The sequence below is a fragment of the Zophobas morio genome, unplaced genomic scaffold (genome assembly GCF_036711695.1).
Source record: "Zophobas morio isolate AGI-343-1 ecotype UQ-CSIRO unplaced genomic scaffold, CSIRO_AGI_Zmor_V1 ptg000108l, whole genome shotgun sequence".
In the NCBI taxonomy this organism is placed as follows: Eukaryota; Metazoa; Arthropoda; class Insecta; order Coleoptera; family Tenebrionidae; genus Zophobas; species Zophobas morio.
The window spans coordinates 1,033,938-1,060,540 of NW_026972213.1; the positions used below are offsets into that span (position 1 = coordinate 1,033,938).

Sequence of the window (26,603 nt, forward strand, 5' to 3'; positions counted from 1 at the left end):
TGTTATTCAACCGGTTTTCTAATGAATGGAACTGTTTTAGAGCAATGTGGTCAGAACGACCTAAATGAGAAACATCTGTTTTAAATGGTAATCTGACAACAAAGCGACCGGAAGGGTCTCTTCTAACCGTTTTGTAGAAATGCCTTTCACATGCTAATTCCTCAACTGACATAGTACTGGTGTTCGTTACCTGCTCCTCCATTTCCCAAAATTTTGTCAATTGTTGATTTAAAGCCTCATCTTTTCCAAACTTTCTAGTACAACCCACAAAACCTTGAGTGCAGGTGTTCGCAATTTTACCTGCAACGACCCAACCGAAAGCCGTTTCCCGCAAATGAACTTGTTTATTAAAAATATCAATCTCTTCGTTGCCTATTATTTGCCAAAAATGTTCGGCTCCAATGAGCAAATCAATATTGGTTGATTTATTAAAATTTGGATCAGCTAAGCTCAAATTAGATGGGATATTTAAATCGGAGATCGAATACGACTCACTTGGATAGGGACCAGTAATTTTTGATAGTACTAGACAATCTAAGTTTAACGAGAACGGATTACAACGAGAATGTATTGAAACATTCGTTGCGTTTTTCACAGTAGTTTGTATTTCCCCTACCCCTGTGATTGGATAACTGATTTTTTTCAATTTGCTTCCTAATTTTTGACATAACTCATGCGTTATTAGATTGCTTTGCGAACCACAATCTAACATTACCCGACACTCATGGTACGTACCCTTTGCGTCTGCTATATTTACAAGCGCTGTAATCAACAGTGCCGTTACGTTGGTACGATTTGATAAAGACAATGCCGAATTATTATTGGATTGTCTGCTATCGTGTATTAACGAATGATGTTTCATGCGGCATTCTTTGCACCTACTTTTAGAAATACACTTTACGGCAATATGATTTGGCCGCAAACAATTTGCACACAAGTGGCCTTTATTTACGTGTTGAATTTTCAGATTTATCGGCAAATTATTAAACTCCGGGCACTTATAAATGAGATGAGAATCGGCGTTACAATAATAACAATGAACTGCTTTATTCGTGACCGTTTGAATGATAGGTCGGTATTTATTTGAGTTATTATTATTTACATGTTTATTCGACTGCTGAAATTTATGAGTACTGACATCATTGTGAGACTTATTATTTATATACTGAAAGGATTCTAAAAATTCACACCGTTTTTCTAAGAAAGTTATTAGTTCCTTTAATGTAGGTAATTCGGAGGTAAGTGTGGCCTGCCATTCCCTTTTAGTGGTGTAATCCAATTTTTCACCAATGAATGGCACAATTAACCCATCCCATGCATCAACGTTTAATTTTTGAACTCTAAGGGCTTCTATATTACTACTAACATCTATTACTAATTTACGCAGAGCAAATGAATTAGTTTTAGTGACAGTAGGTGTGTTTAAAATATTTAAAACGTGCTCTTGAGCAATTAGCCTGGCATTATTGTACCGTCTTTTCAACAGATCGTACGCAGATTTATAATTTTCGGCCGAAATAGTTAATGCCTCGATCGTGGCCAGCGCCTCGCCCTTTAGTGATGATTTCAAGTAGTGAAATTTCTGACACTCATTCAAGTTGTTATTAGTATGTATCAAGGACTCAAATGTATCTTGAAATGATATCCATTGTGAATAAGACCCAGAAAATATTGGTAAATTCAATGATGGAAGTTTTACCATCGAATCGGATTGAGTACCACCATCATTTGCTTCAGAAGTTGAAGGCTTGGAAGTGTTTACTTTAAGAGAAAGTTTATGTTTACTGAGATTAGCCTTAATATCGGCTAAAGCGTTATAATATTGTATTTCAACTGTTTCTCGATCGTTATCGTTCTCATCCAATACTTCAATTTGATCTTGATATTCTTCAAATTCTTTCATTGCGTTTTCCAAAGTTTGCAACCTAGCTTCCAGCTGATACACATTATCAGTTGGTTTAAATGCTTTAGCAAAGGACTCGATCCTTGTAATTTTGGATTTAACAGTGCCCCGTTTTTGTCTTAAACTTGCTAACTCAGCCATTGTGATATAGTTAAATAATATAATAAATGAAATATTAAACTTATTAGGAGTTGTAGATAAATCACTCCACGTGCTGGCTCCAGACAAACTTGACACAAATCAACGTTGCTGGATAAACGAAAAGAAAGGAAATTGGGACTTACTGCTTGGCGTTGTTATAGATGGACCACGTGGTGACGTCGCGTGCACTCGTGTTCGCTGAATATCCGGCTCTAACGGACCAAAATGTGGCGTCGTGCCGTTCTTCGAAGGACCGTAATAATACTCGATTGTTTAAACACTTATATTACATTATATATTTATATATATCACAAGTTGTATGTATTAGAGGGCATCGCGCCCGTACCGCCTTCGCGTTCGGTGGTTCTTGTCGTTCTTGAATGTTGTTGTCGAATGAATTCGGGAGAAAGCGCCATCCGTCCGGTGGGTGGTGTGGTGGGGTGCTTACCCCAGGACAGGACCGGGCTTGCCCGGCTGGTCTGAATCAGGCCCGTACCGAACATCTTGTATGATATACATATCATTTGATTATTAGTTTGGATGATTTAAATAAATATTGAAAATAAGTGGAATTTTTAGTGTAGGTCTTAAAGGCGACAAAACCAATCAGTTTAAATTATTAACCCTCACTTAAGATGCCGAAGGTGTATTTTGAGGGTAGTTAGTCAGAGTCAGGCAGAGTCAGTGTAAAGTAGCAGTGAGCGTGAAGGCCCAGCTATGCTGTGATGGTCTGACAGCGCCGGACTCGGGTTGAGTGATAAGAGCAAAGAGTTTGGTGTTAAGGTGTTGATAAGAGACGGTGGCAGGTTAGGGTGAACCTGGCCATGAGAGCAGTGTTGATGCATAAAATCTCCGACGGATACCATGGTACGTACCTGGGAACTGAGCGCGTACTCAGGTGGTGGCAAGCGAATGCAACAGAGAATATGTTTACTGGTTAAGTTGGGAGATTAACCCGGTTTCTGGAGGAAATACAGTGAGGTATGGACGTGGATGGGTCCTCTCCACTTTCGCCGTGACAGCGCTCCTTCTGAGGAGTCTGTGGGCGGGCAGTGGATCCCAAACTGTACAGCTAGATTTCAGACAACTCGACAACGTCACCAGGAGAATGCGGGCCGAAGACGACGCCGTGAGTTGGAACCGCTGATCGACAAGGGTTGGGCTAGCGGATGGATGATGGGTGAGTAACCCCATTCTTAATCATTAGCGACAGATAAGTCTGGTCTGTCTGTTTTCATATTCGTGATTGGGGCCGAATTATCGCGGGGCCGGACCTGTACTAGAGCGTCACATGGGGGTGAGTGAATCTGTAGTTTGCAATTGACCGTAGTCCTTTGACTGTTATTGATAATAAATACACACTATACAATTCAGCTCTGCAGGCCTTAAAGGCCCTGGGCTTTTTTAACAATAATTTTCCATTTGTTCCTGTCGGCTGCTTTGGATCTCCAATCTTCAATGCCTAAGTTTTGAAGATCTTTTCGAACATCCTCTATCCACTTCAGTTTTGGCCTTCCTCTCTTTTTCTTTCCTCTTTTTAGGCGGTCTAATACTTTCCCAATTGTCCTTTCCTCTAGTGCTCTTTCGACGTGGCCTAGCCATCTTAGTCTCTGTGCTCTGATTATCTTCGTGATTGTTGGTTCTCCGTATATTTCCTCGATCTCTCGGTTTGTTCTTCTTCTCCATTGGTCTAGTTCTTTTATACCTCCATATATCTTTCGTAGTATCTTGCGTTCCCATACTTCCAACTTCTGTTCCTTTTCGTTCGTTATCGTCCATGTTTCACTAGCGTACAGGACTGTAGGTCTTACTATTGTCTTATATACTTGTTTCTTTCTTCGTCGTGTTACATTCTTACTCCTCAGAAATCTGTTTAATCTTCCTACACTCTTGTTTGCTTTCGCGATCCGTTCTTCTATCTCTTCGTTCATTTCGTTTTTGTTTGTAATTACTACTCCTAGATATTTGAACCTATTTACTTCTTCGAATTCGTATGTTGTTCCTTCTTCTGTAGTTAGTTACTTTCAGTGGTTTTGCTGGGGTTTGTTTTGTTTCCATCTTCGTAAACTTCGTTTTCTCTTGATTGATCGCTAAAACCATTCGTTTCGCTTCTCTGATTAGATTTTTTGTCATTTTCTTCATTTCTGCTTCTGTTCTCGTTATACATGTCACGTCATCTACAAAGGCTATATTTTGGTGTATTTTTTCGTATATCGTGCTCGTTCTGTGGATGCCACTTCTCCTTATTATTGCTTCGAGTACTAGATTGAACAGGGTAGTTGATATTGGATCTCCTTGCCGGATTCCTGTTCTTACTTGGAATGGTTCTGACAACAGACCATTTATCCTGACTCTGTTTCTGGTGCTCTGCAGGGTCATCTTTGTCAGTTTTATTAGTTTTCTTGGGACTTCTTGCATGGCTTCTAGCAGTTCTTTCCTGTTAACCGTGTCATAGGCTTTTTTAAAGTCTATGAACAGCAGATATAAGTTGATTCCCTGTTCGTAATGTACTTCTTGTAGTTGCTTCAATATAAATATCTGGTCTACAGTAGATCTATTTTTCCTAAACCCTGCTTGATATTCTTGTACTATTTTTTCCATATGCTGCTTCGGTTGATGCAAGTGGCCATTACCTTATACGTTACGTCTAGCAGCGCTATTCCGCGATAATTTTCTCATTTCGTAATATCTCCTTTTTTAATTATCGGGCAAAGTACTGCTTCACCCCATTGTTCTGGCATTTTTCCTTCCTTCCAACATTCTAGCACTAGTCGACGTATCTCTGATGCTACTGCTTCTCCTCCGTACTTTAGCATCTCGCCCTCTATTCCGTTTCTACCAGGACTTTTGTAGTTTTCATCTACCTTAGTGTTTCTCTGATCTCTCCTTCGTCAATTTCTATTGTTTCATCTGGGTCAACCGAGTCGTTCACTCTTTCGTTCGTATCTTGCTGTGTATCCTGTTCGTTTGGCAGCTCTTCAAAATATTCTGCCCATCGTTTTATTCTTGCTTGTTCGTCTCCTATCAGGTTGCCATCCTTGTCTTTACAATATATTACTCGTGGTTGATAGCCTCTTTTCTCTTTTTTCACGTCCTGGTAAAAGATCCTTATTTCATTCTTGTTGAAGTTTTCTTCTATTTGTCATATTTGTTCTTCCATCTTTGCTCGTTTCTTATTTCTGCATATCTTCTTGTACTCTTTCCTTTTTTCTTGGTAATCTATTTGGCTCTTCTCATTTTTTGATTTTAGATATTTCTGTCTGGCTGACCTCCCCGCTTCTATTGCTTTTCTACATTCCTCGTCAAACCATTCGTTTCTATTTTTGTTGTCTTTTTTGACGAACCCTAGTACTTCTTCCAAGGTCTTCCATATGTTCTCTTGGAGTTCTTCCCACCTCTCTTCTATAGGTATGTTTTACTCTGTTGATCTTATTCTCTCATTCATCTTTTGTTCGTATTCCTGTTGTACTTCAGCTTTCTTATGTTTGTTTACATTTATATCGCGTTGTGTCTTCTTTCCTTCTTTTTTCTTCGGTATTTCTTGTTTGAGGTCTGATCTTACTAGAAAGTGGTCTGAATTCGCTTCTGCTCCCCTGTAGCTTCTTAATCTGGTTATTAGTTGGGCATCTCTCCTTTCTACCAGTATGTGGTCTGTTTGGTTGACCGTTTTTCCGTCAGGCGACATCCATGTGCCTTTGTAGATCTCTTTCTGCGCAAAGAAGGTGCTTTTGACTACCATTTTATTTTCTTCTGCAAACTCTATCAGTTTTTCTCCATTTTGATTCGTTTTTTGGTGTTTGCTTTCTTTCCCGATTGTTGGCCTGTAGCAATTCTCTTTACCTATCATTGCGTTGGCGTCTCCTATAACCATTTTAATGTCATGCTTTGGTATTTTCACATATTCTCTTTCTAGTTCTTCGTAATATTCTGTTTTACTTCTAGATCTTTCTCTTCAATCGGTGCATGTATATTCACTAGGCTTATTTTCCTGTACTTACTTCTCAATCTTATATAGCTTATTCTTTCTGAGATTGGTTTGAAGGTAATTACTGCTCCTTTCAGGCTCTTCTTCACCATGAATCCTGTTCCTAGTTCTCTGTTGTCAATTCCGCTATTAAATAATATGTAGTTATCTATTTCAGTGATGAATTTGTCTTTTTGCTTCGTCTCTTGTATAGCTGCTACATCTATTTATATAGTATACCTTTGTAATTCTTGAACTATTTGTTTGAGTTTTCCTTCGCTATATGTTCCTCGAACATTCCATGTTCCTATTCTAATTTTCGGGTTTTTCTTTCTCTTCGTAATTTCTATCGGGTCATCCATGAGCTTTGCATACGTCGTCATTGTTTTCCGGTGTGTGATTTCTTCCTCTGTTAGTTTTTTGGATTTTCTTTGGGGTGCGACGGTGCTTTCACTAATTTGTCTAATTTAGTGTCCCAATGCCAGACTTCTCCTGCCCATATCATCTTTTTGTACCCTACTTTTGCCTCGACTCCTTTCCCTTTTTCTGCTGCTGCTATTCCTCTTATTTTCTTCTGTATCTCGCTCTCTTGTTTGGTGTAATCGTCTTCAATAAACGTTTTTGATCCTTTTAATTTGTTGTTCTGTTTCATGATTGCTCTTTTTGTGTCCCAGTTCTCTATCTTTGCTACTACTATGTCGTATTTTTCGCTGACTAATCTTGCGTCTTGTATCTTAGTTTAGATTCCTACCTTATTTTTTAGGAGTTCTTCAACCTCTGCTGTTATTTCGCTTCCTTGTAGTTTCCCTCCTTTGATTACGATGTTGTTTCTCCTTTCTGATTTTTCCAGTTTTTCTAAGTCTTGCTCCACTCTTCCTAATCTTTCGGTCAGTCTTTGGTTTTCTTCTCTTAGTGTTGTTACTTCTTCCATTAACGTTTTGAACATATTCTTTACTTCGTCCATGTCTCCTGCTTGTACCCTCTTCTGCTTCCTCTGTACTCTTTGACCTTCCGGTGATGGTGAAAAGGAGGTTTCTATTTTTCGTTTCTGGTTGTCTTGTTCTTCTATTGCTAGTTTGTGTCCTTTTTCCGGTTCAGGATTCCCGTTTAGCATTCCCTGGCCGACTTTCTTGCTTCCTGTGTATCTAGTATATTCCTGTGTTGTTTACTTTGCACCGCGATAAGAACTATCACCCAGACTATCTCTTCGGAGGTTAGGTTCTTTTGATTCCACACTTTCCCAAATAATTGCTGTCCTTACACTTCTTGTTGCTTCTTACTCTTATTCCACTTCACTTCTTTGTTTTCTACTACTTCTCTTTCGCTTTTGACGCTCGATATCTCTCGATTTTCGAGTTTGGATTTCGGAGCGTGTTCTGCTTATCGTAGTCAGGACCGTACCTCATTGATAATAAATAATAATATTTGTTGATAATTTGCGCTAAAACCTCTACCTGGCCAGGAAACGTTTTACACTAGATGAAAATGATTTTGAACCACCTTGTATTATTATAAGAACGGATTCATTTATAATGCCAAACTCGAACTCAGCTCTGTTGTCACTTGATGTGTCGCTTCATTAAGATTAATGATCAGCTCTCGAATCCTTACTTCCAATTGACGCTGAGTAATCAAATCATTGTTTTCAAGAACTTTTATGTAATTACACATTATTTGTTAACAACCTGCCGTAACTTTTGGAGATCATATCATCGCGGTAGCCACGATTTTTACTGCTAGGCTCAAAAATTAATAGAGCATTTGATATGAAACCCATTTTTAACTTTAACTTAACTTATTAACTTTGGGTGTCATGAGATTTTGGACAAAAATTCCTCGAGGAATCGTCAGGCTAACATTATGAACTAGTTAGTGTCACAACATTTTGCAATTTAATTTTGAATCTGCAAAATCGAATGCTTTGAAATCTTAAATTGTTAATCAAAATATATTTGGTTATCCCCTCCAGAAAATTGATGACGTCAGCTCAAAATTTTGCCGAAGAAATATAGTTAAATAAAGTAACCTATAAATCAATAATTCGCATACGGCCGACTTTCTAGCAAACTAAAAAAAATGTCGGACTAATAAGTATCGAGGATCCAAATTTGATCATTACTGTGAAATTATGGGTAATTTCGTTTGCGTTCGACGTCAATAGTGACTTTTTGTTTTCTATTTTGTTATATCTTGTATTCATGATGTTGTATATTCATCTATGTCAATCTTACTGATGTGAAAAAGCGGATTTATTTGGTGCCTGATCATACATCAACATATAGAGACTCCTTAAAATTAACAAACATGAGTTTTTACAAACTAGAGACGAAAAATATTTAAGAAGAATAAAATTTTATATTGCGGACTAAAATTACGAAGTGATCAATTAATTTAACAATGTTTAAACAAACTGAATTGTTTTTAATAACTTCATGTTTGTAAGAAAACGGTTGTTGGTTTAATTGTGACATATTTATACTTATCGTACTTACTTAAACAATATAAATGCTTCAGTTACAAAAGTCCCTCTTGCTCCACGTTGGCCACCAACGAGCGAATTTCACGAATTTTGTGCAACTTTGCTGGCTCTAAATATTTGAATTTTTTGACCTGGATCATTGATGCTCAGCAAGAACTACGGGAAGGCCTGGAGCAGGTCTTGCCAGGAAAGGAGATGGCTACGATTTGTTAATGAGGGATAGAACGGTTATACGGTACAATAAAATACAATACCAATACAATACAGCTACTATACAGATGCAGAAATACTACAGATACAGATACAATACAATTGCATAGTTGGTACCTAAGCACATTCACCACCTTTAGCATTAAAAGCTGGTACCCACTTTAAGAAAAGAGATACCTACATGTTGCAAAATGAATACGGAAGCAAGCACACCGATGGAATTCGGACGAAAAGTATAGGATCGCAGTATTCCCAAGTTCAAGGGAAGAAGGCAGCCCCATAAATCCAAGGTCGACTGACCTCATCTTCATAGAATGATGCGACCCAGCGTCTAAGGGCCAACAGAACCCTTTCAGGTCAAGAGCGACTGACGACATGGAGAATTCAGACTCGGAACCAAAGGATGCACTGTTGCAAAATTAATACGCAAGCAAGTACACCATGAAAATCCACAAAACATTTACACCACTGGAGCTAAATTAGCAAGACCCGTTGCGAAGTTAAGTTAGTAACAAACACATACAATACAATACAGTACAATATGCTACAATTACAAAAGTTACAAGATACACACTGTTCCACGTTTGCCGCCAAAGAACGATGACTGCGCTCGCTCGTTGCTATTGCCCGGAAAGAACCAAACAATACGAGAAGGTCTGGAGCGCGTCTTGCCATGAAAAGAGAGGATTAGGGTTTGCTAGCATGGGTAAAGTACACCTCATTTTGTAAATTATGAACGCCATACCTTATAAATTCCAACGCTGTACTTTAAAAATAATGGTTGCCGTACTTTATTGATGTTGGATGCCACACTTTATAAATTTCGAAATCGTACTTTAAAATCGATGGACACGGTATTTTATGAATTATGAATGAAGTATTCAAAGAAAAATCCGGCATTTTTGGAAAAATATCCTTCGTGTACCCATCATTAACGGAAAATATTTTCAGTAATACATATTTATTAGCAATAAATTAGAGATTCGCGAAAACGCGTTACTTTTACGCCAATCGTCGAAGCTGTCGCCATCAGATCGAAATGAAAACTGAACACAAAGGACCGACAAACGCGATCTTTGTTTAAGTAGTTTACGTGACAATGACGTCATCGTACGTCACGATGAGATTGCAAGAATTATTTTTGGTATTTTAGAAGGGAAATCGCATATTTTCGGAGTTAATTTAACAATATGTAATAAATGATGTTAATTATGTTTAAATATTGCTTACTGTTTCTTGATAATTCATAATTTTTTTATATTTGTCGAATATACGAATCACGGGCTCCGATAAATTAAATCTCAACTCGTACTTACTCCGTTTTCGGGATTTTTTGGAAAAATATCGAGTTTCCGTCATATTCACAGCAGTAACGCAAAACATTTTCACTAGTATTTATTAACAGCAAATTGGAAATTCGTGAGCACGTACTACTTTTAAGCCAAAACGGACTTCCAAATGCTCCGTTGTTGCTGCCACCAGACAGAAGTCAAAACTGAACTCAAAGGAGCAAAAAACGCGACCTTGGCTCAGGTAGCTCACGTGACAGTGACGGCATCGTTTGTCACGATAAGATTGCAAAAATTATTTTTCATATTTTGGCCTAAAACTTGGACATTTTCGAAGTTATATTAATAATGTTTAATAAATAATATTAATTATGTTGAAATATTGTTTACTGTCATGATAATTTATATTTTTTTTATATTTATCGAATATACGAATCATGGACCTCGATAAATTATAACACAATTCGTACATACTCAGTTTTAGCGCAATTTTGGAAAAATTTCCAACTTCCATCGTGTTAAAGCACTAACGTAAAAGATTTTCGGTAATATTTATTAACAATAAATAAAAAAATTCGCGAAAACGCGTTAATTTTACGCCAAAACGACACGCCGATGTTGTCGCTATCAGATCGAAATGAAAACTGAACACAAAAGACCGAAAAACTTGACCTTTGCTCAGATAGCTCACGTGACAGTGACGTCATCGTACGTCACGATGCGACTGCAAAAATTATTTTTCAAATTTTGGCCGGGGAATTGCCCATTTTCGGGGTTAATTTAACAATATTTAAACACAATGAATTGTTTTCAATAACTTCATGGTTTTCGGTTTAATTATGACGTATTGATGCTTATCATGTATTTCAATGGTATAAATAATGATAACTATTTTTAAATATTGTTTATTATGTCATGACAATTTATATTATTTTTATATTTGTCTAATACACTAATTACGGACCCAGATAAACTAAAACTCAAATCGCGCTTACTCCGTCTTCGGACATTTTTGGAAAACCATCCGCTTTCTTTCGTGTTCACATGTAAAACATGTTTACTAATAATTATTAACAATAAATTAGAATTTTGCGGACATGTGCTACTTTTAAGCTAAAACGAAGCTCCGATGTTGCTGCCACCAGAAAGAAATCAAAACTGAACACAACGCGAATTTTGCTCAAGTAGTTCACCTGACAGTGACGTCATCGTACGTCACGATGAGATTTCTAAAATTATTTTATAACTTAGAATAAAGTAATATCTCCAATGTTAAAACAGAAGCGTGCTAAGTGTATGTTTCAAATGAGTTTTTCCTTTACAGAATTTTGTGATAACGGCATTACCATGGAATGAGCCGTTTCTGATTCAGTTAATAAAATAAATTGACTCATTCATTAATTTGTGAAGTAAATAAAAGAAGTTCACTCTATGACGCTTTCTTCGACAGGGGAAAATTTATTGTTATGTTTACGGTCACCGTGGAATTCCATTGGCAACAAATAGTAGTTTAACCCAAAGAATTTTCTAATATTGCATGTATTCTTATTTTTTTCGACCAAATTTTTTATTCATAAAAAATATAAACTGTTGAGATTTAGAACATCTTTATTAATTAATATAAAGTATTTGGTGTCTACAAAAAAAATTGTTGTCAATGTGTGCGTTTACAATTAATAATATAATTAAATAATCATCTTGTAAATACTAAACAGTAGAAAGAACATTGAAATTTGTAATTGTAAGAATCAAAATGAGGTTTATAAAAAAAATCTAACTTCCTACAGCATACAGTTTCTAAGGGTGATTAAGTACATCTTTTTTAAATGTTTTGTAAGAATGTCAGAGCCTTCACACAACAACTTTTGTAATTTTAGATTAAACTAGATAACACAATTACAAATTAGACCAAATATTGAATTACAAAAACGGTTTGTAATTTTTTAGTATTCTTCGGTATCTATGTAATAACACTGTAACATCTTTTATCCAGTATTTCTAGATGTAGGTATCCAAAGTTTCAACAGTTTATCTTAATAAATAAAAAGATAGATAGATGTTTTAGCTAAAACATCTCTTACTGATAACGCCAATAAAAATATTTTCCTGAGGAAGCCGTTTAAAGGTAATATGTACAAAGCTAATATTGAGCACTTAACCAGTCGATTAATCTAGTAATAATTATTCGTATTCCAAATGCTAAACTTGTTGTACGACATGAAACATAAAGCTCGCACGACTATTAATAACTTTGGTGGTGACAGTATATTGACGATAGATTCGAGATGCAGAAGCTAACGACGACACGACTCTGTCAAGATCCACACAATGAAGCACGTATAAATTTCGAAGAGAGGCCCGCTGTCGCTGTGCACATCCAGTTTCCTGAAGCTTATGTAGTAATAAATAAGGGACGTGTGCTTTCTAGCGCAATGGCGCAAAGATAATTATAAATTGTGTGCTAATTTTTTTTTTGACAAGAAGTTTACTCGACAATGTTTACCAGAACTTTATTGTCTATTTATGCTTGGAATGTTTTCTACTGCAGTGTCCCAGTACAATTTAAATTTAGCGCCAGAAAGAATGACAGTTTTGTTATGCAGATTTGCTTTCTTCTTTAACCAAAGGGCCAATCTGCTGTAAATTAAAAGGAACACCATCGTTACCCCCAACCCGCAACTGTAAGTAAAGTTTAGGATGATTTTAATTTATAATGCGTCCATGTTGCGTATTACGACGCGACGCAACGCTGCGCAACGCAACGCTCGGAAATTCCAGCTATTACGTCATCTAGACTGGTGTTGTCGACCATCTGGCCGTGGTTTTTTTAAGATCCGTTCGGAATCTTAAAGGAACAAGAATTGTTGTTTGACTTTACGCGATTTCTCGAAATTATACATTTTATTTTGTTGAGTAGTAACGAAGAAATTAACAATTTTATGCAAGTGAGGTATAGAATATTTTATAAGATTTTAAACTGAGATATGTTTAAGGAGATGGATGGTTTTCATAAATTAAACATTATTTAAATTTAATAGATTCTCATTCGTAATTTTAAAATTGTAATTGGCAGTATTTACGATTTAATAAACATTGCTTTGCTTTGGAAATTATCAGTGAAGTAAATGTCATCGTGAATACGAAGAGGAAATTTTATTTTTGTGTATCAACAATATTTCGTATGTGTTTTTATGTATGTTTGTAATGGGAAATTTGATTCACTATGAAGTCTAAATGGATTAATTCTGATTTATCGAAACTGACACCTTGTAAGTGTTCAGATGTATTTGAATTCTTGATTTAAAGGTTATATCTTTGTTGCCATTTTGAGTTAGGGCACGGATCCGAGTTTAAATGGCCAATTCGCCTATCGGATGCAATCCCCGAAAACGAGCATTTTATGTTATCAACATAACACTTACCTACCCAAAAAGTGTAATGTGAGTATGAAAAAGTGTAATAAATATATATCCATTAATGATAAATGCCATAAAATTGGTATTGTTACTCAAATCACGTTAATAATCCAGTTATAGCCTTGGCGTATTCGTGTCATTAAATAGAAGGATATAGTTTCCGTATAGGTATGGATATGCTAAACACTGCATTAATGGCACTATCGTCGCATAAAGTTTCGGCACAACTGGTGTGGTTCCATTTAAGTCCACTTCCCCGTGTTTTATGATAGAGTGCACTCACGCATTTTATCCAAATCCACTTAAAATAATTAATCCTCTTATTATTCATAAGTTTTATTTACCCTCAGGGGGATGGACAGTCACTTCTTGATTTTTAGCACGTTCGACGTGGAGGGATGACAAGCCCACTAACTAACCTCGCAGAATTTAATTTAGCGGTCTGGATAATTCTTTATTTAGGGACGGCCTTCGAAATTTTCTGTAGGGGTTTAGCTACGTGTTTCTGAGCAGTAACAGATTAAAATTTGAAAGTATAATCACCAATCACGTTTCTCTCAAGGGTTCTGAAGCTCCTCACTAACAACAACCTATCAGGAAAAATGTAGTCGAAATAATGAACGCTCGACGTTTACGGTTTAGTTATTAAAGCTCGCAACTTCAATTTTAACAAATTCTCTGTCTGTTTTGTGATATTGGTTTGTTTGATAGCTATCTGCATGTTTACTGCAGAATCCTGCTTGTGGAATAAATCGTCGATTTTATTGTTTCTTATCCGATTTTGTTTTCTATAAACTGATAAAGACGTAAGGTATCTCTAAAGGTTATTCCGCAAACTCTACATCTCTATCTACCTTTTTCAACGTGTGCTGCAACATAAAGGGGATGATATATTAGGGAGAGTTGACCGCCTTCGCATCGGAACGAATTCAATCAATTGCATTCGAGATAGCTGCATCAGAACTTACTGGTAAACGATGCAATGATATCCAGCCAACTCAAGCAAACCTATCATTCTGATCCGATTTTATCGGGTTATCCATTCCATTTTATAATGGATTTCCATGTTATGCTTCACGAATAAATCGAACAGTAAATTGGGCGTTTATAAACAAGCAATATTCTGCACATGCATTTAAATGTTTGTACGATAAAATCAGGTGTTGGTTTAATTGGTGTAGGGATTCAGAACTATTTGCTTTTTTCACTATATAATTGTACTGAATTGCATCAAATGTTAGAGTGATATATTGTTTTATTTAATATTAAACCATTGTAACCATTACATCTACAATAAACTAATCGTTAAATTTAGTTACTGTCTATTGGATATTGCTACTATTAGTATTTACCTAGGAGGGTGTTTTTGTTTAAAATCGACATTATCAGTTTTCTAGTTGTGGTGGTTAGGACCTAGATTATCTATTGTGTATTATTTATGATTCTCTGATTATTATCAGCATTAACTACTATGTATCATTCAGTCTTTCCTGTAAAATGACAATGTCATCTGTAAAATTGGTCTAAATATATTTAAATAGAGTTTTCCAAAATTACTGCAGAAAGAATATAGTGCAAGACAGAATGCGTCAATATCAACAACAACTTTGAACAAAATTTCTCATTTTTGTTTCTACTTTAAATGTTAATTAATTTTGAAAAAATAAATTAATTTATCTTAGAATCTTGCAGATGAAACACCTACAGTGCTAGCAAACATCCAAGGAAATATTATCAGAAGAGTCTGTGCATGTCTAGATGCATGTTTTTTTATTTTTAGTGTACTTAATAATAAATATTAAATTTATTTATTTATTTCAACGGGTAAATCACCCAATTACAGAAATAAATTATAAAAACAACAATACAAAATAAACCTAAATTCAAGAAATATAATTCCTAACCTAAATTATCTAAATGATTAATTAAGATGCTACGTATGTGATTAAAAGAATCAAAATAAATATCACAGTATTCACCAATGGTATTGAAATAGTTACATATAAGTAATATTGGTGATCTCTTTAAAGCATTAGAACTACAAAAAGGAGATTAGAATGTAACTAAATGTCTAGGTAATAAAAAATATATTTTGCCTACCAGATATGCACATTCGCTATTATAATTAAGTAAGTTATACAAGAACTTAATGATGATAATTGTACGTTTGGTGCTTAGTGAACAGAAATTAAATCTACGTAATAATGTTCGATGATCACAACCTTGTGGTAGATAGGTACCATCTATCAAGTAGGAAACAAGTTTCAAAAATTTTCTCTGTACCTTTTCCAATTGTTGAATGTGTATAGCATATATAGGATGTCAGATCAACGCACAGTATTCTAGACGAAATCTAACTAAAGAGTTAAACAAAGTGAGTAAAGCTTGTACATTAGAGAATTCACGGCAATTTAAAACATAAACCCGTACATTTTATAAGCTTGGGAAATACATTCAGAATTATGGTTGGTAAACAGAAAATTTCGATCGAAAGTGACACCCAGATCTTTGAAGATTTCCAGACGACTTAAAAATCCACCTTCAATACAATAATTGAAATTAAGAATGTGTTCTTTCTTAGAATATGAAACAATAAAACATTTTGCTTTATTTAAATATAACCGGTTATTTTAAGAGTTCAGTCTCTTAGTGATTTTATTTCAAGAAAAAGTTTCAGGTCATCAGCGAAGAGTAGCTTGCAGCTAAGTATTACATCAACCACGTCATTGATAAAAATTGTAAACAATAATGGTCCTAAGTTGGAACCTTGCGGTACACCAGAACCAGGTCAAAAAGAATTCGAGACGAAATTGCGATGTTCAACAGATAATTCTCTGCCCTGAAGGTAAGATTTCATAAGCCTTAGTAAGGGTTTAGTAAAACCAAAACACCGGGGTTTATTTAGTAAGATGTAGTGATCTCTCTGATCAAATGCCTTGCACAAAAACAGTGTAGATAACATCTACTTGGTGTTTATGATCGATTGCCTCAGAAACAAATTGACTGAAGGTAGCTAGATTAGTAACAGTAGATCTTTTCTCAATAAAGCCGTGCTGAAAAGGTGATATAAAGCTTTTTATATTGGAATATATTCTTTTGTATAATATGGACTCAAAAGCTTTCGCAAAATTGCAAGGTATATATATGGGTCTGTAATTCTCTACGCGCGTCGGATCACCTTTTTTAAAAATTGGCGTAACAGAAGCCTTTTTCCATATATCTGGGAACATTAATGAAGTTAACATTAAATTGGAAATATAATAAAGCGGTTTAACTAAGATGTATGCACAATCTTTTACTAAAAAGGTAGGTACATTATCAACACCAGAATTGAATGAATTGAACGTTTTTAATACCTGAAGAATTTCATCTTCTGAAATTTGTGGGATTGCAACAGTTAGACTAGGTAAATCAGGACCAGTGAAACTAAAATTTAAATTTGGATTAGAGACAGTAAAAACGCTGTCGAAAAATGTGCCAAAGTCGTTGACGATGTCAACTGGGTTGAATAATTCAGAGTTTTGATAAAACATAAGACCTGGAATTCTCGAACTCCCTTTCTTATTATGAATGTACGACCAAAATTTCTTCGGATCAGAAGAGATTTCATTTTGAATATTAGGCATATAGTTTTTGTAAGTTGTGATTGTTAGAACTTTGCATAGAGACCTGAAATATTTAAATTTATCAAGATAATATTGAGATTTATTGCGATTGTACTTTTTATGGTAGTAGTTTTTCTGATCAATACAATTAATGATATCCTGGGTAAACCAAGGTGGAAACCTGCGATTTCTAGTATTATTAAATTTAAAGATAGGAACGAAGGAGTCAAAAGACTTATACAATAAGTCATAAAATACTGAACATGCATCGCTAATATTTTTGATGCTTTGAAGATTTGACCAGTCAGTAGTTAGAACTGAGTTATACAATCAGTGAAGTTAGCTTTTCTAAGATTACACTGTTTTGAATTTGAATTCATTTGAAAATTACTAATAGATTTAACTTGATGCTCACATTGAATTTCCAACGCAGGATGGTAATCATCTTCTTTAATTAAAGGATTGATTGACTTGTCGACAACAGGAGATAAATTGGAAAAAATTAGATCCAGACTTCGATTTAAGATATTACGTATAGTATTATATTGGAATAAATTAAGAAGACTAGCAAAGTTATTTAATAGTACTGAGAATCTGTCATTAGTGTTTAACACAAAGGAAGGAACATTAAAGTCACCAATAATGATTAATTGGTTGAAATAAATTCCCTCAACATTAATAAGAAGATCTAAAAAGAGTTCAAACTCATCGAATGAAATGCAAGGCGTAATATAAGTAGACGATAAATACAAGGATATGTTTCCTGGACACTGTAGACACAGCAGAAGTAATTGAAGATAAATTAATTTCTACACAAATGTAAGAATTTTTCACGGCAAACAAAACATCACTACCCCTTGAACCTCTTACTAAATTATAATCTCTATCTTTTTTGAAAAGTCTTGAGGTATAATCTCGTCGGAAGAGATCTGTAATTAATTAATAAAATTATTACTATGAAAACAATAGTTATATGTTCAACATTATTTTATTTGTTGATGATTTTGTGAACACATACAAAATGTTTCCTTAAAAATTTTTGTATCTTAAAAATGGAACAATTTTCAACTAAAGTGCAGACAGTCTGTTTGACTGTGTATTTTTTCTGTATTAGTTTTGTAACACTCTGCATGAATTATACAATTTGATTCTGCGACTTTTAATTTTTGTTAGGACACCTATAAGTTAAGACAAAAATAGACTAAGAGACTCACTGAAATTCTTTCCAAAATCGAGGTCACTTAATTTGAAATTATTTAAAAAATAAAACAACGAAGGTTCCATAGATTTTCAAATTCTTGCAAAAATAAAACACAAGGGTTCCTTTCATATTACTGCAAAAAGTTCATTTAAAATTAAACACCTGAAGTACCGAACACAGTGTGAAGATCTTAAAATACTTGATTCTTCGGATATTATTTTTTGAAACTAACTGCTATAAGCTCAGACCCAAATAATGTGGATTGTTGAACTATTTTCCGTGCGTTTTATATGATTTTGTTTTGATAAATTTTTGTGATGCCGTAGTCAATATTTTGGTAGGAATAAATATTTATCAATTTGAGTAGGTATAATGTAAGACCAGTAAGGTTTTTTTTAGCTAATTAATAAGGTAACTAGACCCTACATGGCCTATCCAGTTGTAATTTTAATTATATATTTTTCTGTAGACCGAGAGTGGAAACTAACAAAACAGGATGTAAAAAAAAGTAAAAAAAAGTCTTTTACAAGCAAGCAACACCCTCTTCATTCCAGAGATTACCCTTAATAAGGCGGGGTAAATTATATGTTCTTCTTCTTTTTTTTGTATTATTTGCCATAAAATTTACTTCTTATTTCAGAACAAAAAATAAGAAAGAACGAGTGGGTAGGTGGCGCTAAGTTTAACTTTTTCCTATAGTCTGATATAAGCAAGCAATTTGCAGAACGGCCTACAGAAATATGATTTTTCGATTTTTTAAAAATTACATTTTAATCTGAATTTTCTGAAGTCTTGAGCTGGGATCATAAAAACCCTGTATTCTTGAAATCAGCAAGTCGAAATCTATATTAAAAAACTGTTTAAAAATGTTTTAGGCTTTTTTAATACAAAAATTTTATTCTCATGAAAATTTTACAATAAATTTCTTCATTCATTAATTTTTTTTTGAGTTACCCTATACATGTAAACAGTTTTAAAAAACAATGCATTAATACACCTGATTATTTTATCTTCTTCAATGTTTTACACATTTTGGATAAGATTTGTTAAAACTTGAGATGAGGTAATCAAGTTTTTGAAGAAGGTCAACAAAAATATTTTGCTTAGTGATTTACCATTCTTACGATAACCGTAAAAAGTTTGCGAGATTTCGAAGCAGTCGATTTTATAGCTTCTAAGCAAATCATAAAATGTTAGACATGTTTTATTTTAGACGAATTTAGACGTCTAAGATATTTGCAACTGGCAAATTTGTAAACCACAACTTCCGAAGCATTATTTTATAACATTTAAGAATCACTTTGCAAAATTTTGAACTGATGTCATTAAATTTGTTTGTGGGGATGATCAAACAAGTTATGGGTAGCGTTTTACCGTCTACACGATATTCCCAAATGTGTATAACATTCCAGAATAATAATCAGACGACAGAGCATAGACAAACGGAAACGGAATACCTAATTTTTCATACTCTTGGGGTTATCAGAAGTCGAGAAAACACAAAATTATGCATTTGTCAAATGGAGCCTATGAGTAAATAACGTATGTAACAAAAGTTTTAAGAAAAATTACAAATATATTATCTAGTTTTTTATTGTAATCGAGTCGGTCCGCCGACTCTACTTTTACGTTTTCTCGATTTTTTTAAATCCGTTTATTCCATTAATCAAGTCAAGAACGGCTTACTCCATTTTCCCGAAAATTTGAGAATACAATACTGTTATTATTACACTGCACCAGTCCAAGTTGTTATACGTTAAAAATATTGATGACGTCATCACAAAATCTTGTAAAGTAAAAACTCATTTGAAACATACGCACAGCACGCTTCTTTATTTTTACTTTAACATTATATACTTACATATGTTTATTTCACTTATAGGGGTTATCAAAAAAAACCTAAAAAACCAGTTTTATAAATTTTCGAAAATGCGGGATGTGTTTTATAGTATAGCGAGGGAAGTATGGAAATAGTTGAATCTCGCGAGAACGGTTGATCACAACTTATTGAAAATTGGTACACAAGTAAAAGTATTTGAATTCTATCTTCTGAAATATTATTCCAATTTCCATCAACATTTTTTTAAACAGCACGAGGAATATTTTTTAAAACAACATTTTTTTCTGTATTCAGAGATGTAACACACGTCTTTCTTTATTTGCAATAAAAGGGAAAAAAAAATTAAAATTATAGAATCTAGAAAAATATTTTTCTTTGTTTTATTTCTGTTAAATGTGTTATTTTTATCATTATTATTAACTTTTATTTAATTTTTCTATCAAGTTGGCCTTGTATCTTCTGAACAAATGTCAATGGAACTTTGAATAACATTTCAATGGATACAGTTCAAATACTTTTACTTGTGTACCAAATTTCAATGAATTCTGATAAACCGTTCTTGCAATATTCAACTGCTTCTACACTTTTTAGCAACCCTGTATATCAGGCCAAGTACCTAAAAGTGGAATTGTAAGTATATTTAGGACCAAAAATATTTCACGGGCGACTATATACAGAACAATTAAAGGCGAGGGAGGAATACCTTGTATTAATTTGCCAAAACGTATCCGGCCACGAATTTTCAATGAAAGAAGTCTACAAATGCTAAAGACAAGATTGGAACATTAACAAGAAAATTGGGTCTTTTATTTAGAGTTTTCCATGGACAATTTCTAAAGAAATATGCACAAACAACTTAAAATACCGCAAAAGCGCTAAATATGTCCGAAATATAGAGTATCGTAGTTAGAAATAATTCCCATATCTTGCCGAGCATTGGGAATTCATAATTTTCTAAAAAATCGTGTGGTTGTGCTGGACAATGAAAAATATTTTACGTTTGCCAATTCAGAGATGAAACGTAACGACTGATTTTTATACAAACGATAGTTACATATAGAAGAAACTCCAATTAATGCAAGGTTAAGTCGAAGACAAAATTCGAACATAAAATTTTGGTTCGGTGTGCTATACGTACGGCCGGCGTTTCAGCACTATTCTCTGGCCGTGTTGGAGGTAAAGCGGTCAATGTAGACATGTATACACAACGATGCCTACCAAAATTACAAGATTTTATAAGGGAACATCTTTATAACGACCATATAATATTTAGAAAGCTGCCATTATGCCAGGATTTGTTAGAAAGAAATAATATACGACCAATCGCCCAATTTTGTAATATTGGGTAGAAAAGTTTACACCAATGGTTGGGAAGCCAATTCAGAAGAACAATTAAGAAGAAGAATCTACCAGAAAAATAGAGAAATTGACATTGACGCCATCCAAAGGTTGTTAAGACCTATGAAGGCAATTTTGCGTAGTATTTAAATTTAAATACAATTAAGTTAATGCGTCTTTATTAATTTAAACGTTTTCTCAAAACTGTTGTCACATACGTTATCTGTTAAATAAATTTTTTGACAAATGCCCTGCTTCTATGTATTGAAATGATTTAATTTATCGATAATTATCACTTATCAGGAACGACCCTTTTAATTTTTCTGAAAGTATATTTAGTGTTACATTGTACACATCACATGAATTCTCACCCAGAAGTCAGTCACATCGTTTCAGAAAGTTACAGAATAAACCTTATCTTACGAATCAGATACAAATTCTTAAATGGCATTTTTAAAGCTGCTAGCCATTTATGTCCTGAAAAAATAACAAAAGCAATACAAAGTCGAAGGAACTTCTGTGTAAATAACTTTAAAGATTTTTTTGTGTTTCTTGGGATACCTTTTATAAAAAAAAGTAATAATTAATGGAGCGAAAATATTAAAGAATTCGTATCGCCTCAAGAAAGCTCTTGCATAAAGCCTGATCTATTTAAGAGATGCCTTTCTACGCGTTCAATATTAACGTCGTCCCCTGCAGCAACATCACAGGAGTTTACGACTTTTTGTCTTATTCATTTTATGAGCTGCTTTTTACTTCCTATTCGAATAAAATTTGTTGTGATTAATGTCAATAAAACAGTGATGTAAACCATTAACATTAACCAAAGACGCAGGCAGTAAAAGTAATAATAACGAAATGATCTGTAATGCTGCAATATTTCACTTAAACCGAATTTGTTTTCCTTTATAAATTCTCAAATAAATAAGCTTAAAACTGTCCAGACGCGTATATTCCCACACAACAATTTAGAAACTGGTCGCTCATTGTTGTCTCAGGTAATTATTTTTTTGATTGTCGACGAACAGCAGACTGAGGGAGACACAAATTGTCACGTGACAAGGGTAGACGTCAAATACCAGCAAATACAAAAATAGCCTTTACAAGATGCCACTGTTGTGAGTTTTATATCTTTTTTACTGCTTCGGTCAATAACAAAACCACCAAATAATGTAAACTTCACAGGATTTCAAAAGTGGACTCTTGGGAATGAAGTATCAACTGCATGAAAGAATCGCAAGTGTAATTATTCTACTGGCACTGAAATGTCTTTGATGTGGTTTTCCGTTAAAAAACGGAAAAATAAGTATATGGTAGTGTAAAGAAAAATCAAATCACCTAACCGGGAGTTGGCGATAAATCTACAGTATTTGTTGACTTGCTGCAGCAGACGAAATAAGTTCCTGCTTTTATTGTTTTTTTCAAATTGTAACAGTTTGCAGTAGCAGCAAAGTAACAACGATGTGGTAGGGAGTTTATGACAAAAACTTAGATATATACATATTTTATATGATTCATCGAATATTCACATTGTGTCTAAAGTGAGCTTTTTGTTCTACAATTTTATAGATTCCAATATAAATTTTTACTACCTAATATTAACAACATTAAAATATGCGTGCCATTTTTTTTTCTATTACTTGCACATTTCTTTAACTAAATAATCCACTTTTGAAGTTCGATAGTTAAAAACCGTTTAAATTTGTGTTTGCAAAAACAGTGTTTGTAAGATTGACAAACTTTGGTTCACCGTGTGCAACAGACGTGCTTGTTTTCTACATGCAGAAAACAAGCACGTTTTACAATGATGGAACAATCTTTGCCAGAAATGCATTTATTTCTGGGGCCTATCTGTAAATGTATTTATTTATTTATTTATTTATTTATTTATTTATTTGTAACGGAATCTCCAATTTACATTATGAATTATTAAACTAAATTATCTAAATAATACATATTCTAACAGAGAGTTCCCTAATAAGTAAATTAAAAACAAAAAATATTCATGGCTTGGCGGTTACTAATATGAATACAATAAATCAGGAAGTAAAATCTACTGTTATAAAATAACAAAATTTTGAATATAAATTTGGACAAAGGAGAATCAAATTTCGATATGTTGCTGTTGTTCGAATAATCATTTGTAGCTAGCATCATTCTATGTAAAGGATGATTATGACCTATATTCGACGTAGATGGTGCTACCCTAAAAATATCTTCACTTCGAGTTGTGCGGCTGTTGACGGCAGGGTACAAGAAGGAGAGTCTTGATAGCAGCGATGGATTGTCAATACGACCATTTAATATCCCGTGCAGAACACAAGAATCCGTTATATATCTTCGAATATATAGGGGTTGTATATTAAAATGATGTTGAATCCAATTGTAGTTGACATAATATAACACTTATCTAAATTTAAGGGGAGTAAGTTGTTACTGCACCACTCAAAAAGCATGTCAAGATCTAATTGTACTTGTTCTAAATCTTGTGTATCTCGAATGACTTTAAAGATCTTTAGATCGTCCGCGTACAACAAATAATTTGAATATCGTAAACACTGCGTTAAATCATTTATGAATAACAGAAATAGAACGGGTCCGCAATGAGTACCTTGCGGAACACCAGATGGAACAGAGAAAGACGATGAAATAAAGTTATCAATGCGAACTTGCTGGCACCTGCCTGACAGAAAAGATGCTAACCACTTGATAGTGTTATCTTTGAAACCAAGTTTATCCAGCTTTAAAAGTAATAGTTTATGATTAACGCGGTCGAACGCTTTTGCGAAATCGGTATACACTGAATCGACTTGCAAATGATTAACCAATGCTTCGTTTAGAAATGATCGATATTCAAGGAGATTCGACAATGTGGACCTGTTAGAGACGAAACCGTGTTGTTTAGATGAGATAACTGAAGACGAAGCCCATTGAAGTTGCCTAGTTACAATGGAATCAAGTAACTTTGGAATTGCTGATTGACAACATACACCTCTGTAATGTTCAACTACATATATTACGTTTGCCAGATTTAAAAATGGGCATAATGAAGCTGTTCTTCCACATTTTAGGGAAAATACCATCCCTCAAAGGGGTTTCAAACAACAAAAGCAGTGGTGAACAAAGAGCAAACTTACAGTTTTTTATAAGGATACTTGGTATACCGTCAGGACCTGGACTGCACGAAGATTTCAATTTAGAAATTTCATCGAAAATATCAGACAAACAAATCTTTAGACCCATATCATTTACATCGTAACTGGATTTGAAATCACAAACAAATTTATTGGAATCATCTTTTACGTAAACAGATGCAAAATATTGAGCAAAAGCATTGGCTATCTCTTCCCCACCTTTAACACATTGATGTCCAAAATTCATTTCGTTGGGGATGTTAGATTCTCCATGTTTTTTATTATTAATAAATTTCCATAACAATTTTGGATTGCTCACCATACTACGATTGACGTTTGAGATGTATTCGGCATATACCTTCTCAATTAGTTCATTACACCGATCTCTCAAAGTTTTAAAATAAAGGTAGTCATCAAGTTTGCCGGTGTTTTTAAACGTGCAATGAGCAGTGGTTTTCAACCGACATAATTCTTTAAGTTCTTTATTAAACCAATAAGGGTATTTACTAGTTTTACGATTGATCACTTTATAGGGAATAAATTTCACTATGCCATAAAATAAAATCTCATAAAAGATAGCAACTTTTTCGTCAAGATTTTGACCCACCAAACACGATTCCCAGCAAACAGATGAGTAAAAATGGTTTAAACGTTCATAGTTACCATTAATAAAATCAAAAATACGAAAATCAGATTTCAAAGAAGGTGCAGATAAACAGGAAAGAGACCAAGAATAAGGAGAATGATGACAACTACTAGGAAATATGGGATCTAATGCAGAGCAGACATCAAGATTATCAACGTTTGAAAATAGATCTAGGAATACATTTTTCATATTAGGAATTTTATTAATTTGCGTCAAATTCATTAGAGCACATGTAGAACTAATTAAATCATATTCAAGAGAATTGTTGAGACCACATTCACCATCATCATTCCAATCAATATGTGGTAAGTTAAAGTCACCAGCAATAAAAATTGATTCTATGTCTTGACAGAAGTTAACATAAGAAGTAAAATAACTTGCAGGAGGGATATATACTCCACCGACAATTAAGTTTAAATCATGATATTTTACATGGATGTAAATACTTTCGATAAAGTTTCCAAGAAGAATTACCGCAGATTCGAATTCCTTTTTTACAGCTATCAGTATTCCACCTCCACGTATTTTATTACTAGTATTAACATTTCTATCCCTAAATATATTATAGTTGTTTAAATTTATTTCAGAACTGGTAATGTTATCACTAAGCCAAGTTTCAGAAATAATAATAATGTCATAAACACAAGAGCTAACCTTAATTGCGAAATCCTTTAATTTAGACCTTATGCCACCAGCGTTTTGGTAACAAAAACTAATTACTTTTTTGGATGAGTACCCCGAGAAATATTTTTTTTCCACAATATATGGCATATTGTTTTTATATCTCAACATAACGTTAGTATTCCCTTGAGCAACCTTATCCTTAAATTCTTTCCGTATTGAATTATTATAATCTCGCTGTAATTTTGTCAAATCAGGTCGGAAATGGTGATTACGATTATTATTATTCTTATTTGATCGTAGGACATCTTTAGCTATATCGTCATTTTCATAGACGATCTTTAAAGGGCGAACTACACTAGGCTTAGGCATACCAACACGAATGATTTTCTTAGGCTGCGGAAAAGAACCTAAAGGCGCAAGAATAGAATTTACTTGCAAAAGATCATCCTGAAACTTTTCTTCTGAATTCGATGAAATAGATTCACTTATATTGAACAGCAAAACTTACTTACGCGACTTACGCTCTTCAATTTCTGATACAACAGTATTGAAGTCCAAAGGATTATCCATTTTTACGTTAGATTATTTAAATTCTGTCCATTCGTCTTGAATCAAGCGTACATTTTCTTCAACTGCAGATAATCTACCCTTAATTATTTTAAAATTATCTTCAATGGTTTGTTTAGTCTCAAGCTTAATAGTCATCAATTGTGATCTAATAATTTCCTCCAACTTTTCAGCAGTAATAGGTGCACTACTCGAAGTAGAAGCTGTAACACATTTCGAGCACACCCAATGAGACTTTTCATTTAT

The 26,603-nt window shown here is 34.1% G+C and overlaps 2 protein-coding genes across 2 annotated transcripts; both read right to left on the reverse strand.

Annotated features, from left to right (window-relative positions):
- Positions 1 to 4,904: 4,904 nt before the first annotated feature.
- On the reverse strand, positions 4,905 to 6,391 carry LOC135144558 (craniofacial development protein 2-like). Its single transcript, XM_064076580.1, has 4 exons — positions 6,249 to 6,391; positions 6,043 to 6,155; positions 5,538 to 5,971; positions 4,905 to 5,138 (listed from the first exon to the last, which is right to left on the reverse strand). The coding sequence occupies exons 1-4, from the start codon at positions 6,389 to 6,391 to the stop codon at positions 4,905 to 4,907; spliced, it is 924 nt and encodes a 307-aa protein (XP_063932650.1).
- Positions 6,392 to 12,581: 6,190 nt separating this feature from the next.
- On the reverse strand, positions 12,582 to 26,360 carry LOC135144560 (uncharacterized). Its single transcript, XM_064076582.1, has 7 exons — positions 26,312 to 26,360; positions 26,094 to 26,197; positions 25,849 to 26,024; positions 24,467 to 25,026; positions 23,970 to 24,393; positions 16,759 to 17,071; positions 12,582 to 12,665 (listed from the first exon to the last, which is right to left on the reverse strand). The coding sequence occupies exons 1-7, from the start codon at positions 26,358 to 26,360 to the stop codon at positions 12,582 to 12,584; spliced, it is 1,710 nt and encodes a 569-aa protein (XP_063932652.1).
- Positions 26,361 to 26,603: the final 243 nt, after the last annotated feature.